This window comes from Bison bison, unplaced genomic scaffold, assembly GCF_000754665.1.
Source record: "Bison bison bison isolate TAMUID 2011002044 unplaced genomic scaffold, Bison_UMD1.0 scf7180017864484, whole genome shotgun sequence".
Taxonomy (NCBI): domain Eukaryota; kingdom Metazoa; phylum Chordata; class Mammalia; order Artiodactyla; family Bovidae; genus Bison; species Bison bison.
Genome location: NW_011495044.1, coordinates 5,609,597 through 5,628,118, shown reverse-complemented (window position 1 = coordinate 5,628,118; position 18,522 = coordinate 5,609,597). Strand labels below are relative to the sequence as shown.

The window sequence follows — 18,522 nt, the reverse complement described above, 5'->3', positions numbered from 1 at the left end:
TTGGGGGTGGAGTGGGGGTGGGAGAAGATCATGAACGCTAAGCTAGTTCACTTGCAGACCCCTTCTTTGCCCTGAGAAAAGGGAACAGGGGTGCCGCTGGGCCTTGTCGCTTCCGGGGATGGAAGACATCCGGGAGGGGTAGTAGGGCCACAGAGTCGGTTTTCGGTTTTCCTGAAGCTGGGGAGCCTAGAGGGGTGGGCAGCGGGAGCAAGATGGAAATAGCCCCGGCCGCTCGGGGCCCTCCCAGACCTCAGAGCCTCTCCTTTCTCCGCTGCCCTCCCCTGTACTGAGCCGCCCTGCAGATCCAGTGGGCCATGGAAAATTGGATTCTACTCACGAACCTGGCCTTGAGGGTGCGGGGGTTGGGGGCGGGTTACTGGGAAGGGGCCTGAGAACGTGCTATGCAGCACTGTGCTGGGTCTTGTAGGGAGACCTGATTTCCAGAAGTCTTTGGTGATCTCGGGCCGCCCTCGGAAGTCGTGGAATCCGATTTCAACCTGTTTCTAAGAGACTGGCCATGTTCTTTTATTGTATGGCTATTGTCTTGCACCATATATGGCTTGAAATCGGTAGATCGTTAGCTAGAATTTGAGAATCCTTCAACATACAGAAGCTCCGGAAGCAGAAATTCAATTATCCGTAACAGAGATTCTCCTTCAATAAGGCCTTCCACACAGGCTAGGAAAAGACGAGAACTGGTGTGACAATAAAGTTAAAAACGAAAGAAAAAAACTCGGCTCCTAACCACAGCGCAAGAATAGAGGGAAAGGTGCATCAGAATGAATATTTAGCAGTTTTAAAGGACTCCCGGAAATGGAGCGGGGGTGGCTCACAACTGGACTTTGGCAACTCATTTCTTTGTGTGTTTTTCTATTCCTCAAGCGTTAGCAAAACCTTGAGGTTGCCTTAAAATCTCTTTGCTTACCCCTTTCAGTTACCAGTGTCTTTAGCCATTATTTCCTCCCCACTCTGCATAGTGCATATCCACAATGCAGATTTGAGGCCCTCATCCTCTCACACCAAGATCCCAGCGGTAGCCAGCCAGGCTCTCCTAGGCACTGTGTCCTTACTCATGTTCACCTCACCTCTCCTCTTACCTTGGCATTTAAAGGGTTTATCTGCTATAGCCATTTCTTGCCTAGTCAGTCTTTTATACATTTTTTCCCGAAACTATGCCTTTGTTTTTTTCCCCCCAGCCCCACTTGGCTGTGCCTTATCCTGGACTTCCAACATGATGTTTTCACCTGTTTGCTAATAAATACAATTATTTCTTCAAGTCTTCCATCCTTACCTGACTAACCCTGCCCCATAAGGAACTCTATTCTATTTTAGTTGTCTGATTACTTAATGTTGCAAAGCCTTGTGTACTGAATGAAATAATGTTTGCAAAAGCAGGGGACATAGATACCCTCTTGAAGAGAGAGATTTTTCTTACACTGCTAAAGATACCCAAGGTTAGTCACATAATCTTTCTGGATCGCTCTTCTGCAAAATAGAATTAATACTTGCCTCACCTATCTTGATGGATTTTATGCAAATTTTTTATTTCTTCCAGTACTACAATCTAGATTAATTCTGTGTAGTTTACAATATAGCAAATGCTTAGTAAGTAATTGCTGAATGTATTTGGAAGCCTAAATATGGCAGTCTATACTAGGGTCGTTGGGGGTTTTTTCAATCATAAAATTTTTGCATGGATTTCTTGGTCATTTTATGTGAAAGTATTTTATTTAAAATATTCATTTGTAAAGATTGATCAGTTATGTTTCTTAATGCTTATTAGAATATGATTCTGGCATGAAAGAACCAATATGATTTGTTGCTTTGGCTTAAGTGGAAGATGCCTTATGGATTAAAATGGAAGAATGGGGGAGAAAATATTAGTTGCTATGCAAGAGGAATAAAGCCAACTAATAGAAGAGTGAATTTTAAAATCAGTGACTTCATTTTAAAATATCCTATTTAACTCAAAAGTTCTCTAAGAAATAGTCAAGAAACTGTTCTTCCTGAACTTAAAAAGAGGGGCAGGATATATTATAGCACTTTTTGTGGAAGGAGCCTATAAAATTAAGCCTTTTGTATTTAAAGAAACTAGGTGGATACCAGCCACGGAAGGGGCTTGCTGACCTCCAGGAGATGTTTGTAAACATGGATTGAGTTTAGATGTAAAACAGTTAATAATTGATCATGACTTTAGGGTTGGAGAATAACTTCCAGAAAGAAATAACATTTTAGCTGAGTCTTGAGTAATGTTAGTGGGAGAGACATCTTCAGATCAAGCAAAGGAAAAGTGCTAGAGCAAAGGCCAGAAAACCCACAGGTTAAAGAAAGGGTAGTTTAAGGCAACAGTGTTGTAGTGGGAAATGGAACTGGAAAAGTAATTTGGGGCCAAGTCTTGAAGGCAAGGGATACCATATTCAAGAGTTTGAATTTGGTCTGTAGCAACCAGAAGCTATTGTAGAATTTTGAAGATGGGTTTAGTTTGGTATAACCTAGAAGCACAATCTCAAATAATACTGGGAGGCAAGAATTTAAATTATTATCCACTGTTAAGTTTTTTTTTTAATGTGTTTTACTGTTTTATGTGGCCTTCTTGGGAAGAAAATCACAGCTACTTCGTTTTATCCTGTGCACACCGTGTTTGGACTCTTGGACTTGCCAGTCCTTCTGCCAGCCTTAATGTTGTGTCTTTCCGTTTGTTCACTTTGTTGTACAGGAGGCGGTTAGTTTATCAAAGACCTTCTGTTCTCATGAGCGTTGTCCTCATACTTGTCCTTTCTTGTTTCAAGTCTTTGCAGTTCCTTACATCCTTGTATTGATTCTGGCAAGTATGTGCTTGGAGAATAATACATTTTGAAGATGAAGCAGAGACTTCATAAATTCAGGGATCTAAAACATGAACTTCATAGCACTGTGAAAGGAAAGGGTTGCTAATCCTACATTTTTCTGGTGTTCAGGCTGAGAATTCTGGAGTTGAGCTGTGTGTGGCGCTACATTGAGCTCGTGTCAGACTGTATCATCACTTCTTATGGCATTATTAATGTCTTTGGTGTAGATGCTCACAACTTTTTGGGTAGACATTTAACATTCGTTTTGAAGTACTAGGCAACTAATCCTGAATGATTTCCCAGGGTCATAGTCACATAGGTAGGAAGGAAGCAATGGCATTATTGGCAATTACCCCTGTTTTAAAAAATATATGGTTATAGCAAGTATAAGAATAATGTAAGTAGGGGAGTGATACAGCTTCCTGGTTTTCATTTTTTATGAGGAAGCTCTGTTATGTGGAAAGTGAATATATGTTTTACTCACCCCACCCCACCCCCCGCAAAAAAAATACATATAAAAACACACACACCAGAAAACTTGAAAACCACATCCTTTCAGATTCTGTATTGTCTCTGGGAGAGGCCTTCAGGGTGGTTAGTGATTTGTGTGTTTTGGACTCCCTTTAATAGCATTAGCAAATTGATTTATTACCTTGACACAGAATAGTAATCTGAATCCTACCAAATACTGCCTCTTATAGGATCAGAAAATTTATTGCTAAGCTCTGACCACCCATTCCAAGCAATAATGTCAGATCTTCTCTTGGTCAATGTCCAAGCTGTGAACCTAATGATTTCTACTGTCCCCTTCCCCAGAGATCTTAAATTCCAAACAGTATAAGAGTTTCATTGTTAGAAGCCCTTGGGTAGTAAGAGACTCTTAATTCCCTGGTTTGTGAAATTGTGCAACTCAACAGAGATCAAAAATAGCTCTTTATTAGGTGAAGCATGGCTTTGTTTGTTTATTTGTTGCTGTAAGTTGTCCTAGTTAATCCTACAGCAAACGGCAGATCGGGTCATCATTGTCACAAGAAAAGAAGCAAAGTGAACTATTAATATCTGGGTGGTTTATGCCAAAATAGCTGCTACGCTATGTAATTATTGAAACAGTGGCAATAAGAGGAAGCACTTCGGGGGTTATAAGAGGAGTGCTGTATCTGGTATAAACATTTTTCTTGTTAATATGTATAACATGGAAAAAGGGACAGGAAGCGTGAAGAAGTAACAATAAAGTGCATGCTCAAGTGTGTTTCTTTTTTATTAGAGCAAATTTTTCAGAACATAAAACAAGAATATAGTCGTTATCAGAGGTGGAGACATTTAGAAGTTGTTCTTAATCAGAGTGAAGCTTGTACTTCGGAAAGTCAGCCTCACTCCTCAACACTCACAGCACCTAGTTCTCCAGGTAAGCATGTTTTAGTGTGCATAATCCATTCAAGACTTTGTAATTGGTAATTAAAATGGTTTCCTAAGCCAGAATTGATTTCATCTAAGTAATAAAATTGGTAAAGTGTATACATTATATTACTGCTTATAAATACTTTTAAAACCATAGTCATGAAATTACAAAAGACCTTAGATTGATTGGATTGACCTTCCTTCCACCCAGTTCAAGAGTACCCTTTGTAACTGCAGCATCTAGTACCATAGCCAGTAGCCACATGTAGCTGTTTAATTTTAAATTACTTAACATTTAATAAAATTTTAGTTTCTCAACTGCTGTAGCCATATTTCAAATACTTAACAGCCACCTGTGACTGTTGTATTAGACAACACTATAGAACATTTCCGTTATTGGAGAACGTTGTGTGACAGCATTGCTCTATAACATCGACAGGTGGTCAGAGAGGATGTGCTCAAAAATAGCATCTCAGGGTTGGAGGGAACCTTCATGGTCACATAGTTCAGCCATGAGTCCCTGCAAGTAGTCAACAGGCCGGGGCTCAAACATCACCTCTGGTAGTGAACTCTGCCTACTTTAACAGTAGAGGAGTTTATTTCCTCACAGAATATTCTCCTTTTAACAGTTCGTAGAGTTTTAAATTGCCTTGATTAAAATTAGTCTCCTTATAGAACACAGATTAATGTTAGCCAGGAGGTAGGGGGAGTGGGGACAAATTGCTTAATGGGTAAGTGGTGTTACTTGGAGTGATGGAAATATTTTGAAATTAGATAGAGGTGGTGGTTGTACATTATGACTATACTGCTGCTGCTACTGCTAAGTCGCTTCAGTCGTGTCCGACTCTGTGCGACCCCATGAACTGCAGCCTTCCAGGCTCCTCCGTCCATGGGATTTTCCAGGCAAGAGTACTGGAGTGGGGTGCCATTGCCTTCTCCATATGACTATACTAAATGCCACTGAATTGTTCAGTTTTAAAATGGTTCCTTTTATGTGAATTTCACATGAAATAATTTTTATTTCAATTGTCTTCTAACCCAGAGGTCTTGGCTCTCAGACAACACCCTTTCCAATTAATTGTACATACATGAGTGATAGATCTTTCAGTGATTGTAACTAGCAAGTCTCCTTAATATTCTCTTGGGATTTTAGTAATATAATTTTGATGTAATAGAATATTATGAGTAGAGAAACAATTATAAATAATTTAACTGGTTTATAGACCAAGAGGGCTCAAGAAACAGATTTCAGGCTGAGCTTTGAGGAAAATTCAGAACTGGGACAGAGCTGCTCCTTTTATCATGGTCAGGAAGCCAATTTCCATCTGGCATCCCAGTGGAAATTTTGCTTTCCAGCTGCAATCTTAGGAACATTTCATTTTCCTCAACCTAGTTTTAAAAGGGATCAAGGATGAGATTTTTAGTGCCTAATTGTCTCTTTCCTTCATACGTCAGTGACTTAACAGTTTTTTATATCGGGCAGGTCAGCTCTTTCTTATCAGAATCACCTGTGTAACTTAAACAGTCCCCAAGCCCTTCTACCCCAGAATTAAATCAATATGTATCTTTTTTGTTGTTGTTTATTCTACAGATAATTATGATGTACCACCATGATTAAACATAGGTGTAGATGATCTCCAAGGATCAGGGTAGCTCTTATGTGTGCTATGCTGTGCTTAGTTGCTCAGGCATGTACAACTCTTTGCAACCCCTTGGACTGTGGGGGTTCTCCAGACAGAAATACTGGAGTGGGTTGCCATGCCCTCCTTGGGGAATCTTCCCAACCCAGGAATCGAACCCAGGTTTCCCACATTACAGGCGGATTCTTTACCAGCTGAGCCACCAGGGAAGCCCAAGAATACTGGAGTGGGTAGCCTATCCCTTCTCCAGGGGATCTTCCCAACCCAGGAATCAAACCGGGGCTCCTGCATTGTGGGCGGATTCTTTACCAGCTGAGCTACCAGGGAAGCCCAGCTCTTACACTGTGAATCTGTTTTCTCTAATCCAGTCTTTCTATCAGCTTTCACCTTTTTGTTCTTTACCAGGTGAGCATTCTGTATGGGCTCAGATTATTAATGGCATCAGAACCATTTTTCTGTGTGCAGATAAGCTAGCACACTTGAACACACTTTCTTCCTACTAGATTTGCCTTGTAGAACGAATGTCAGAAACAGAATTTTGTGAAAGTATTTCATGTGTTGTCAAGTAGTGGAAATTACTATTTTTTAAAACAATTTTTGTATTCTAGGACCCTTTGTTTAGTTACCAATTCAGAACCCTACAGCTGGAATGTGTTATGTAAACTAGATTTGTCTTTTGGCCAGGTTCCTCCTGGATGAAAAAGGACCAGCCCACCTTTACGCTCCGACAAGTTGGAATAATATGTGAGCGTCTCTTAAAAGACTATGAAGATAAAATTCGGGAGGAATATGAGCAAATCCTCAATACTAAACTAGCAGGTAGGCTGACGCAGTGGCTATGACCGTTGTTATTAGGATTCAGTAAGGATTAATCCCGGCTAAGTAAATGGTAACTTAGAAAAAGCATAAAACTTAATACCAGAGAGTTCAATGAATTTTAAGTATTAAGTTACTCTCCTTAATTACTCTCTTTTGGATTCTAAGCATTTTATTTATACATTGTATGGAAGGACTTTCATTTGCATTTTCGAAACAAGCCAAGCTTTTCTTTCAAGAATCTTCCATATGAATAAAGGCATTGAGAAGGTTATTTGGAATAGCTGGTGAGTAGACGTGGGTGGGGATCATGCTAACCTCCCATCAGGTGGTTGGAAAGAGTATAGTCGACAGATTCAGAGTTCTGGTGGGAGTTTCTTTGTGGGTGTGGAAGTCGGGCGTCTTGTGATTTAGAGGTACTTAAATGTCTGGAAAGCACTGCTCAGGCTAGAACAGAGTGATTAGTGATGGCAACAAGTAAAGCCTTTTGTAAAAGGAAGGTATCTAAATCAAGAATAGAAAGTAGTACCTGTTTAGTGAGAGAGGATGATGTGATCAGAGAGGTTTTTAGGCAACAGCTTCTTCCCGTAACAGTATTGTTTTCTCACCACTAGGCCTACATTACAGAATGTCAGTAGGTCAGCTTTAAATTGAGAACTGTTGACTTAACAGAGTGTTAAATGAATTTCTTTATAGCAGAACCTCTTTGATCCTTTAATACACTAATGGTGTGTATTATAAGAAGAAGCTGTAGTATGTCATTCCCATCTTCCGCCCCCACTCCAAAATTGTTTGGACTTCTTTGTTCATGGATGTCAGACTGCCTTCTGTCTTTCTACTGAGTTTCCCCTTCAGAAGGTAACTTCTGTGGAACTGTCTGTAGTTAGGTACTGTGGCATTTTCTCTTAGCTTTCTAGCCATTCCACCTCTATCACTCAATGTGTATGTTGAAATTTATAGCAAAGATAAAGTGCAGAAAAGAGCTTCAAGCTTCATGTCCTATAGGAGATACACTAAGATTTGCTGACTTGTAGTAGTATGCATAGCTGCCTGTCTTGGGGAGCCATTAGCAGGAGATGAAATTATGGCAGGGGTGAGATTATTAGGAAAATGTTAGAGATGATCAGTGACCAAACCTAGGAGCTAGGGATTTGGCTCTGGGACCTGAGAAAAAGGAATAGATCTCAGAGTGACCATTATAAGGAGGGCCTAAGAGTGGGTAATGTTAAATGGGAAGCTATATGTGATTCTGACCCTTGATTCTTGAAAAACTGTGGGAGAGTTTCTGGGGATAGTATATACTGTCTTTCCCCTCACAGAACAATATGAATCTTTTGTGAAATTCACACATGATCAGATTATGCGACGATATGGGACAAGGCCAACAAGCTGTAAGTATTGCCAAGTCTTTCGTTGACTTTTTCAACTTTCAAGAGCCAAGATTTTGACACTGGGTACCTTGTCTCTTAGGAGCCAAAAGCCCCTATGAAGTAAAATAATAGATGACATTTAAAGAATACTTGTATGTCCAGCACTGTGCTGAACCATTTAAATCCTCCCAAAGTTTGTTTAATCCATAATTCCCCTGTGAGGGATAAACTGCTACTTGTCCCATTTTAAAGGTAAGAGTATTTAAAGAAGTTAAATAATTTGTCCAGGCTCATATTGCTAGTGGTTCAGCCAGGATTAAAACCCAGGTAGTCTGACTTCAGTGCCAATTTATTATCTGATTTTTCCCTCAGAAAGATACTTTCAGCTGTTAATTTATGAAAATTGAGTCCTTAAGGTAGCTTATCAAGTGTGTGGTCAGAATTTCTTAATTGTAAAGATTTTGTCACTACTGGTTGCTCAAAACGTAAATTATAAACAGCTATATATGTAAGTTCTTAAGAATTATCTTCTCTTAAATTCTTGCAAATTTAGGACCTCTTGAATGGTGATTCATACCCTCCATACTGTTTATCATATTCATCATTAGTTAATATTAAAAATGCATGATCCTATATTTTTAGTATTCTTAACTCTTATTTTTTATTCCTAATTTATAGATGTGTCCTGAAGCTTTCTTGCATATCTGGGTACCAGGTTTGACCTCAAGAGATGGCTGCTGTACACTTTTTGCAACTGGTTTGATATCACATTTCAGCTCCAACTTTTCATCCTGAGAACACTTAAATGTTTCTGCAGGTCCATTTTATACAACTTGAAAGACCTTAAAACTTTCTGGTTGCCACAAGCATATCTTTCTTTTCTGCTCATCGAATAAACAGCTGTGCCCTACTGTGATAGATTTTTCAAACAAAAACACCTGGAGCAGCAGTTTAGCAAAAATATGCCCTCAGTGGCACTCAACAAATGGAGTTTCCCCAAGCACAGTTCTGTAAGAAGTGTGTGTGAGAGTGTGTGTATATGTGTGTATGTGTATTTTAAGTTATTATTTGTATTGTGCAAATTTTTTTGATCTTGGGGATTCTGGCTGTGAATTTGATGCACGACAATTATGGTTAAAAACATTTGCTTGGTCTACAGAAGATCATTAATGTTTTGTGACCATATAAGTTGTAACAGTGGATTGTTTTATGTGTAGGTATTATTGTTAAATACAGGGACTGTTTCCAGGCACAGAATATGAATCATAAGTTAGGATGGACATTAGATGTGATTATGATGACATAGCAAAGGTCTGTGGTCCTAAGTCTACAAATGTGTGGTGAGGAATAGAACAAACTGGAGACAGGCCACTTGACATCTGATTCTGCCTCGCCGTGTTAGAACATTACTTTGACTCCAAGCCTTAAAAACCCACGTGGAGTCTGTGCTCACCTCATTCACACGGGAGCTCCCTGGACACTGAACCTCTCAGAAGGAAAAAGTCTCCTTTGGAACAAGAGCATCAGGGTTTGATGGGGAGCATAACAAAGGTGGGCACGGGCTGGGACAGGCCCCAGAGGCACTGCTGCTTGGGAGGAGCCACTTCACCTTTGTATCAATTATTAAAAATAGAATTTGGATCCTTTGGTCAGGTTCCCCCAAATTCTTTTTAAGAGATGTCCATGTTCAACTGCTTAAGCTTTGTTTTGGCAACCCCTGCCCAAAGTTGCTTACAGACTGTTCTTCACCTTATTTCCAAGGCTGAGGAACAGAAAGTAGCCTCTGTTTTGAGGAGGTGGAAGTTAAGTATACATTTATTTTTTACTGTGACTTGTTCAGGACCACATTTTACAAAATGCCTTGTTTCCTTTATTATTGTTTCTGGAAAGGAAAGTTCTATTAAAATTGTTTTAGTTTGAATATAGACTAGTTTTTTTAATTAAGGCTTATTTTGGGGAAAAACAAAACAAAACTTGAGTTTAATTCAAACATATGCCAGTACCTTCCAAAGTAAGGTAATATTCAGAGACAGTTGTCCTGATCATATATATGGCTTAGAAAAATTTCTGGAATATTCACATTCGAAGATTCCTTATTAATGAATGTCTTTGACTTAAATCTAACCAAAACAACAACATTATTCTTTGTACATTTTCATTATATAGTGTTAATAAGCTTAGTTGCAAACAAATAAAATACTTAAGCTATTTGTTTACCTTGCCTTCTTAATACTGTGATATGTTTATTAATTCAAATAATTTATGTGAGGCTGCTATAACTATTTCTCCATTTCAACATTACGTTTAAGATTTAAAGACTTTTTAAAGCCCGGAAGTGATCTTTTAATTATTAAAGAATTATTTTGACTTCATATTTGAAGGGCAATGTGTTTCATCTCTTCTTTGTCCAGGGTAGTCACTTCTTCCTGGAAGAGAAGAATAGCAGTGGCTGTAATGAGAGTGGCCTTACAGTGGGATAGTCACAGCAAAACAAGGGAAGGGCAACTGTGGCGGCATCCGACATCCTGAAGGATGGACCAGGACTGGGGCATGGTGCTTCGCTGAAGCCTTTTTAATACAGAGTCAGTGTGAGGTGCCAGCTCACTGTCGCTGGTGTCAGTCCCATTCCTACTAAATGGCTTCTGGGTGAGAAATAGAGTAGGTCTCTCTAAGGAAGAAGATAGATACCCTCTCGCTGCACCCAGTATTGTTAGGCTCTTGTATCATCATATGGTTACCCTTTGGGGCCACGGGATATAAGACCACACCACCATGACTGGGTTTGGGGATCTTCTCAAAAGGGACTAGACATGTTTGTTTAATGTTTTATGCAGAGAAAAGACGAATCCTAGATCAGAAAATGGGGACATGTAAGGTGATCCTTAGACAAGTGAAAGGAGTTTTTTCTCTAGAACTTGATTGCTAGGGCTTTGAACTTAGGGGCAATTCCCAGGTAGGGAAGTGTCTTTGGCTCATGGAAATAGGTTAAGGCCAAGGGAAGAAGTCAACCTACAGAGACCTGTAAGGATGGGCCAGGACCTGTGGTCTCAGAAGAACTGTGTATAGTGAACTAGTTTTAAAAATTTTAATTCCATGTATTATCTTTCAGTTAAGTCTTCCTCTTAAGGGGAAGGAAGGGAGTAAGTGTCCAGGCATACCTAAGTCAGAGGAGTACAGGGGAGATCAAAGTTTGTGAGGCAGTGATAATTGTTAGGAGTTCCCAAGGAGAAGAAGACTATCAGGAGACATAAGAACTTGGACCAACCTTCTCCACATGGTGAGTTTTCTGTCCAGCAGGGAGGATTGGTTGGTTCATGTAGTAGTTACAGGAATGGTCTTTGGATGTTTGTAGCCCTGGAGTTTAGTCTGCTCTGCCACTAATTTGCTATGTGAGCCTTGCCAAGCTACTGAACTTGCTGAGCCATAGTTTCCTTGTCTGTAAAATGAGGGTTAATTGTATGTACATCATTGGGGTTTGTTTTCAAATGTGAGATTGCATTTTCCATGTAAAGTATTTAGCACAGTTTGGGACATAGAATATACACTTGAAAATGTTACAGCAGGTCTCTTTACAGTGGTCTTCATCAGATTGGAAGACCAAAACCCTTTCTGCATTGGTGATTCTCAACTTCCAGAATGAATAGCCCCTTGTTAACATCAAATCTACATTCTCTTAGAATTTGTACTTTCTAAGTGTTTGACTGAAAAATAAAAGATGAATGACAACTGAATTCAGTGATGCCTTTCAGTGAATCTGTATTTTGTTACTCACTTAGCAGGGATCAGCAAACTGTGGCCAATTTTTGTAGATAAAGTTATACTGGAACACTGCCACACCTATTTGTTTGCATCTGTGGCTGCTTTCACATCGCAACTCCAGAGCCAGAGACGGTGTCGTCCACAGAGTGAAAATACTCTTTGGCCCTTTATAGAAAAGTGTTTGGGCTCCTGCACTGTAGCATCAATAGACATATTAGAAAGGTTACAAAAAAGGCAAATGGGGTGCATCATGGATGGGAGAGTCACACCTCAGGTCAAGGTCTGATGAAAAATTCCTCTGCTTACCAAGGTAAACTGAATGCTGTTAAGGAACAGTGACGTCTGTGCTGCCCTGGTGAGTCTTTCCTTGAAAAGGCCCTGAGGGTGTGTGTAGTCTTCTATAGTTGCAGTTAACCTGGACTTTGAATAAGGCTGACACCTTCAGCGAAAAAAGATGCAGGTTTACCTAGGAAAAAATCTCCAGGTCTCAATGCCAAACCACACTTTGAAATAAATAATTAGCTCTTCATTGTAGGAATGGTGTGATACTTTGTCTAAAATTTCAATATCTGTATTCATAGACCTCATGTTTTTGCTGCTGTTGCTTATAGTGTTCTGTCTCTGCCAGGTTATCTGTGAGCTGGACAGTATATTTGAAAAATTATTCATAGGAATAAACCGGAAAAGGATGCAGCATCCGCCCCTAGGAAGGCTATCTGGTTGCCTGTTTTTTAGGAATATTACCAAACCTTAATTGAGATTGAAGGCTGGAGGTTCCATGGATCATCCAGGTAACACATAGCCAGGTGTCAGGTCCATGTGAGAAGTGGTTTCCTTTTGTTTCACCCATATCTTGAAAGTGTAATACTTTGGAATCCCTGCTTGAGGTGTCTGTGGTGGCGGGTTTGCACTTTTAGCTCAGCCTTAGGTTTTGATTTTTGTCTCCTTCAGTCCATGGTGTTCCTAAAAGTGTAATTCAGGCATCCAGGGGCTTTTTCCATGTTAGCAAATACCTTAAGAGACAGAGTAGCTTTGAGTTCTAGGCTGTCTAGGTTCTCTCTTACCTATATCTTGGCTCAGTGATTCCTCAAAACTAGTTTGTGCTGTTTAGAAAATGATTCTTATATTTCAACTGTTCTTTAGCTGCTCTTGACAGTAGCCTGATCCACTTTTTCTGAGGCATAGTACCCAGTATACCTTCAGGCTAATAGGACAAAAGTAGGGAAAGACATGTTTATATTGGCTTTGAATGTTTTTTAGTCATTCAGCAAGCATTACTGGTATCTTCTGAGTTCTTTATTTGTGGAAGACAGATACATGATTTGGTGGGCGGGGGGGCACATGCAGTGGCTTGCAGAACCCAGGCCTGTGGCAGTGAAAGCACGAAGATTCAATCCCTGGACCACCAGGGAATACCCTGTGAGTTTTAAAAGCCTGACAAGTTATGTTAAATAGCCCTACTCTGTCTTGTATCACATAAATAAATACTTAGATGGATCTTGATTCCTGAAAAGGAGCTCAGTCTAGCAAAGCAGTGGAAGCGGGGAAAGTAAAAGCTGCTGTGTCATGTGAGGGTACAGGTAGTGGACTGAGAGAAGAGATGGTGCTTCTAAGTAGCAGTGGTGGTCAGGGAAGGCTTCGTTTTGGGTGGTAGTGTTGGAATGAGGTTTCAAAAGGTGAATAGGGTTCAGATAAAAGTAGTAATTAGGACTTGAAATAAGCAAAGGCTGGGTGATGGGAAACTGCCAGTGTTCAGGCACAATATTCTTGTTTCAACCAGAGTAGAAAACGCATAACGGATCTTGGAAAGAGAGCTCAAAGGTAGGTAATAGGGGTTAGATAATGAGGGGCTTTGACTACAGGGAGTTTGACCTTTCCCCTGTAGGAATCTGAAGAGTTGAGGGAAACTAACTGAAGTAAGTACCAGAGAGAAGGGCAAATACCAAACTAGAGACAGACCAGTCACAGGCCTCTTTTTGTTGTCCAGTTAGAGATAACAAAGGCCTGAACATTGATGGGGGAGGATGATGAAATGAGGCTCTGGCTTTGCCTGGCTAAGAAGGGCATGGTGCACTTCCAACAGGCCCATTTTTAAAGATCCTTTTTCTTTTGGCTTGTCTTATCCGTGTCTCTTATTTAATCCAGCCCAGTTCCATAGCTGCTGCTGTTGAATGGTTTTGTCCTGTGTTTTGTTTTTCACAGATTCTCTTAAATCTACCTGTTATTCTTAAAGGTTCTGGTTATCTCTTGCATGGATTGTTAAATTTTCCTCTCAGACTGTCCATCATGGTGCCCCTATTGTTCTACCTGGAATTAAATCCCTTCTGACTTGACAAATGGCTGCCTCAAGTGGCAGTTGTCTTCCTGCTCCCTTCTTGAAAGTGGTGTTAATGTAGCCCTTTGATGAATGCTTATTGAGCACCTCCTGTATTCTAGGCACTAGGAATATATCACTGAGCTAGATAGACCAAGTCCCTGCTCTTAATGGTGCTGACATTGTGAGGCAATACAAACTAGTAAACAGTTTAATCCAAGATTTAAGTTTGAAGGAAATCAAATGGGAATGATAGAACCAGATGCCTGAATTGGGTGGCAAAAGAGACCTGAGGAAGTAGTTGTGTAATGCATTTATGAGTCTACATGACTCTTCCACTGTACTGAGCTGTTGGTAGCACCTTGAACTATTACCTATTGGCTCTTAAATGATGAGTGACTAATGGATTATGTGGCTACTCCTCCCCTTTGCTAGTAGTCAGTACACTACCTGAAACTCTTCCTTAACTCTCAGATAAGTAACTAAGCTTTCTGCAGGTTGTCTCTCTGCAGCAAAGGTAAGAGAGATCCAGCCCTTACCCTAGAGAGGCTCACAGTCTCTGGGCAGGAAGGTGATGAAACTTGAAGTATTCTGTGCACCTGGACAGAAAGCAGAGTGCTTCCTGTGGAAGGCCACTCTTGACAGCTTCCCTCCAGGTGTTTTAAGATGGGGAAACAGTGGAAACAGTGTCAGACTTTATTTTTTGGGGCTCCAAAATCACTGCAGATGGTGACTGCAGCCATGAAATTCAAAGACGCTTACTCCTTGGAAGGAAAGTTATGACCAACCTAGATAGCATATTCAAAAGCAGAGACGTTACTTTGCCAACAAAGGTCTGTCTAGTCAAGGCTATGGTTTTTCCAGTGGTCATGTATGGATGTGAGAGTTGGACTGTGAAGAAAGCTGAGCACCGAAGAATTGATGCTTTTGAACTGTGGTGTTGGAGAAGACTCTTGAGAGTCCCTTGGACTACAAGGAGATCCAACCAGTCCATTCTGAAGGAGATCAGCCCTGGGATTTCTTTGGAGGGAATGATGCTAAAGCTGAAACTCCAGTACTCTGGCCACCTCCTGCGAAGAGTTGACTCATTGGAAAAGACTCTGATACTGGGAGGGATTGGGGGCAGGAGGAGAAGGGGACGACAGAGGATGAGATGGCTGGATGGCATCGCTGACTCGATGGACGTGAGTTTGAGTGAACTCCGGGAGTTGGTGATGGACAGGGAGGCCTGGCGTGCTGTGATTCATGGGGTTGCAAAGAGTCGGACACGACTGAGCGACTGAACTGACTGTACTCAGGAAGGCTGACTCACTGGTAAAGCTATATTGGTCTATAAAACCAGACTCTAGTGTGTTAATTCATGAGGAGAGATGTCTGGTGCAGTAGATAGCCCCATTGGCCTTACTGTGTTTTCTGTATACTTTAGCAGCACTCAGGGATCTTAGTTCTCTGACCAGGAGTGAACTGGTTACCCTGCAGTGGAAGGCCGAGTCATAACCACTGGACTGCCATAACCACTGGACTGCCGGGGAAGTCCCTTAGTGTGTTTTCATGTAATCCTACCACTTGGGAAGCCTAATTAAAGTCAAGAAAAAGCTCCATGTAACAGAGCAAGGGGACTTTAATTCTAGGGATGGAATGTTGACCAACATCCAATTACGCCTCCCACAAGCCTTCCCCACCTCCACCCCCGCCCCCACCCCCACCCCCTTTCCTCCCCGCGGCAGTGGTTCCTGGTTTTGTTACATCTTTTCCCCATACTGTGAAAGTGAAGTCCTTCAGTCGTGTCTTTGTGACCCCATGGACTGTAGCCTACTACACTCCTCTGCCCATGGGGTTTTCCATGCAAGAGTACTGGAGTGGGTTGCCATTTCCTTCTCCACCTGTACCTCCCCCGAAATGGCACATCTTTTGCTCTTTAAGAGTCACTCTGCCATTTTATTTCAGGCCTTGGGACTGTTACTTTCACTTTCGGATTGCTTTGCTTATTGCTTTTGTTGAGTCTATCCTATAGCTCCGGGCTTGGGGGTGAGGGTTGGGGGGAAAGCTTTCAAACTTTGTCTTTTCCACTTGTGCTAGGATCCTCAGGCTACCCAGTTTATTCAAATCTGCTGGACAATGGTATCAGATAAGGCCTAAAGTTCCCAATGTGCTAAATTATAGATGGCATATCTGCAGAAAGGTAGCATTAAACGCTTTTATCAGGTTATGACTGAGGTGTGTAAACAGGAAATCCTACAGATCAAGGATCAAGGACAGAAGTCCCGTGAAATAGGTCCAGGGGTCATTAAATCTGTGACTGTCCATAGCCCCAGCTCATGCAGCAGCGAGGCTAGTTTTCAGGGGAACGGGAACAGGAAGGCGTTGGGGTGGGTGGTGGGGCTTCGATTAACACTGAGCCTTACTCTTGTTCTTTGAAGATGGGAGCAAGACTGTTGGGGAAGCACAGAATGCCTAGGCCTGTTCCACCCGGCCTCTGAGCCTCAGGGTTCCCCAATAAAGAATGAACAATGCAACAGCTCAGGCTTGTTTCTGTGTATAATATCTTTTGATTTCGTTGTAAAACTACAATTCCAAGAAGCAGAGGCTTGCAGAAAAAGGAAAAAAAGATAAACGAGAGGAATACAAGAGGTGGTAACGCGGCCCCCGCCCCATGGCAGGGTTAAAGTCACTAAAAAGCCCAAGAAGCTAAGCTGGCGCCCATGGTCGGCATAGCAACGGCGCAGGCGCAGTTCTGGCGTAGGATTTCTGGGAACTGTAGTTTTCCCATCTTCGGGAGCGCCCTGTCATGGACATCCTTGCACAGCCGCACCAACACCGGGGCCGAATGGAGGGGCTTGGCGTATTAACAGTTAACATCTATAATAGGAAACAGTATACGTATAACTGGGCTGGTGGGACCTCAACAAAGCCCTAGTAAACGCTCAGGAGTTCAGGAAGACTCCACAGAAAGCTTCGTGCGATAAACGATGAAAACGGATTAGGCATTTGCTGAGGCGTACAGTGGGAAGTCTGTAATGATCCTACAAAATTTGCAAGCATGGGAACAGTTCTGGATGTTTGAGAACACCAGGGTATTGAATACCAGTTGGTGAACAATGGGATCTGAGGAGTTAGAAATGGAAAGAAGTCAGATCATGGTCTTGAATGCCAAACCCAAAAATCTGGACCTTTTCTTGAATAACCTTACACAGAGCCCAAGCAATATGAATGACCCCCTTCTTTTGCATTCTCCTTTTATTCATCTTTGTTTTAACCACTTGCCACAGCATTCTGTGCCTTCATCCCAAGAACTCAACAAGGGTCATGGTTGAGATAAGAGCTCAGGAAGTGTTTTCTGAATGATCAGATTTGAGTCTTCAGAAAAGCGTGCAACAATAAGAAGAGAGGGGAAGAAGAGAGTAAGGCTGGATGTTCAAAGTTCAAAGTAAATTGCTTTCCCAGTCTGTAATTTTCTCTCCATCCAAGGTTTGAAATCTGGTACCTCAAGGGCCATTTCCATGATGGGTTTTGTTTGGTCAGCACTTGAAAAAAAAATTAGTTGCCCCACTTTTTAAAATGGAATGTTTCATATTTCACTTCAGTTGCTCAGTCGTGTCCGACTCTTTGCGACCCCATGAATCGCAGCACGCCAGGCCTCCCTGTCCATCACCAACTCCCGGAGTTCACTCAGACTCACGTCCATCGAGTCAGTGATGCCATCCAGCCATCTCATCCTCTGTCATCCCCTTCTCCTCCTGCCCCCAGTCCCTACCAGCATCAGAGTCTTTTCCAATGAGTCAACTCTTCGCATGAGGTGGCCAAAGTACTGGAGTTTCAGCTTTAGCATCATTCTTTCCAAAGAAATCCCAGGGCTGATCTCCTTCAGAATGGACTGGTTGGATCTCCTTGCAGTCCAAGGGACTCTCAAGAGTCTTCTCCAACACCACACTGCAAAAGCATCAATTCTTTGGCGCTCAGCTTTCTTCACAGTCCAACTCTCACATCCATACATGATCACAGGAAAAACCATAGCCTTGACTAGACGGACCTTTGTTGGCAAAGTAATGTCTCTGCTTTTGAATATGCTGTCTAGGTTGGTCATAACTTTCCTTCCAAGGAGTAAGCGTCTTTTAATTTCATGGCTGCAGTCACCATCTGCAGTGATTTTTGAGCCCCAAAAAATAAAGTCTGACACTGTTTCCACTGTTTCCCCCATCTACTTCCCATGAAGTGATGGGACCAGATGCCATGATCTTCGTTTTCTGAATGTTGAGCTTTAAGCCAACTTTTTCACTCTCCACTTTCACTTTCATCAAGAGGCTTTTGAGTTCCTCTTCACTTTCTGCCATAAGGGTGGTGTCATCTGCATATCTGAGGTAATTGATATTTCTCCCACCAATCTTGATTCCAGCTTG

At 41.6% G+C, this 18,522-nt stretch overlaps 1 protein-coding gene and 1 pseudogene across 2 annotated transcripts in view; both read left to right on the top strand.

Annotated features, from left to right (window-relative positions):
- AKIRIN1 (akirin 1) overlaps positions 1–8,723 on the top strand; it is a 9,112-nt gene extending 389 nt beyond the window's left edge. The window contains exons 2-4 of the mRNA XM_010862817.1: positions 4,020–4,233; positions 6,551–6,685; positions 8,002–8,723. Of these exons, the coding sequence (XP_010861119.1) occupies positions 4,020–4,233; positions 6,551–6,685; positions 8,002–8,099 (447 nt within the window). The 3' untranslated portion in view covers positions 8,100–8,723. The remainder of the gene's footprint in view (positions 1–4,019; positions 4,234–6,550; positions 6,686–8,001) is intronic.
- An 8,104-nt stretch (positions 8,724–16,827) lies between these two features.
- The window catches only part of LOC105004993, a 5,368-nt pseudogene continuing 3,673 nt past the window's right edge, over positions 16,828–18,522 (top strand). The window contains exon 1 of the transcript XR_827274.1: positions 16,828–16,947. The product of XR_827274.1 is annotated as a rho-related GTP-binding protein RhoG-like (transcript). The remainder of the gene's footprint in view (positions 16,948–18,522) is intronic.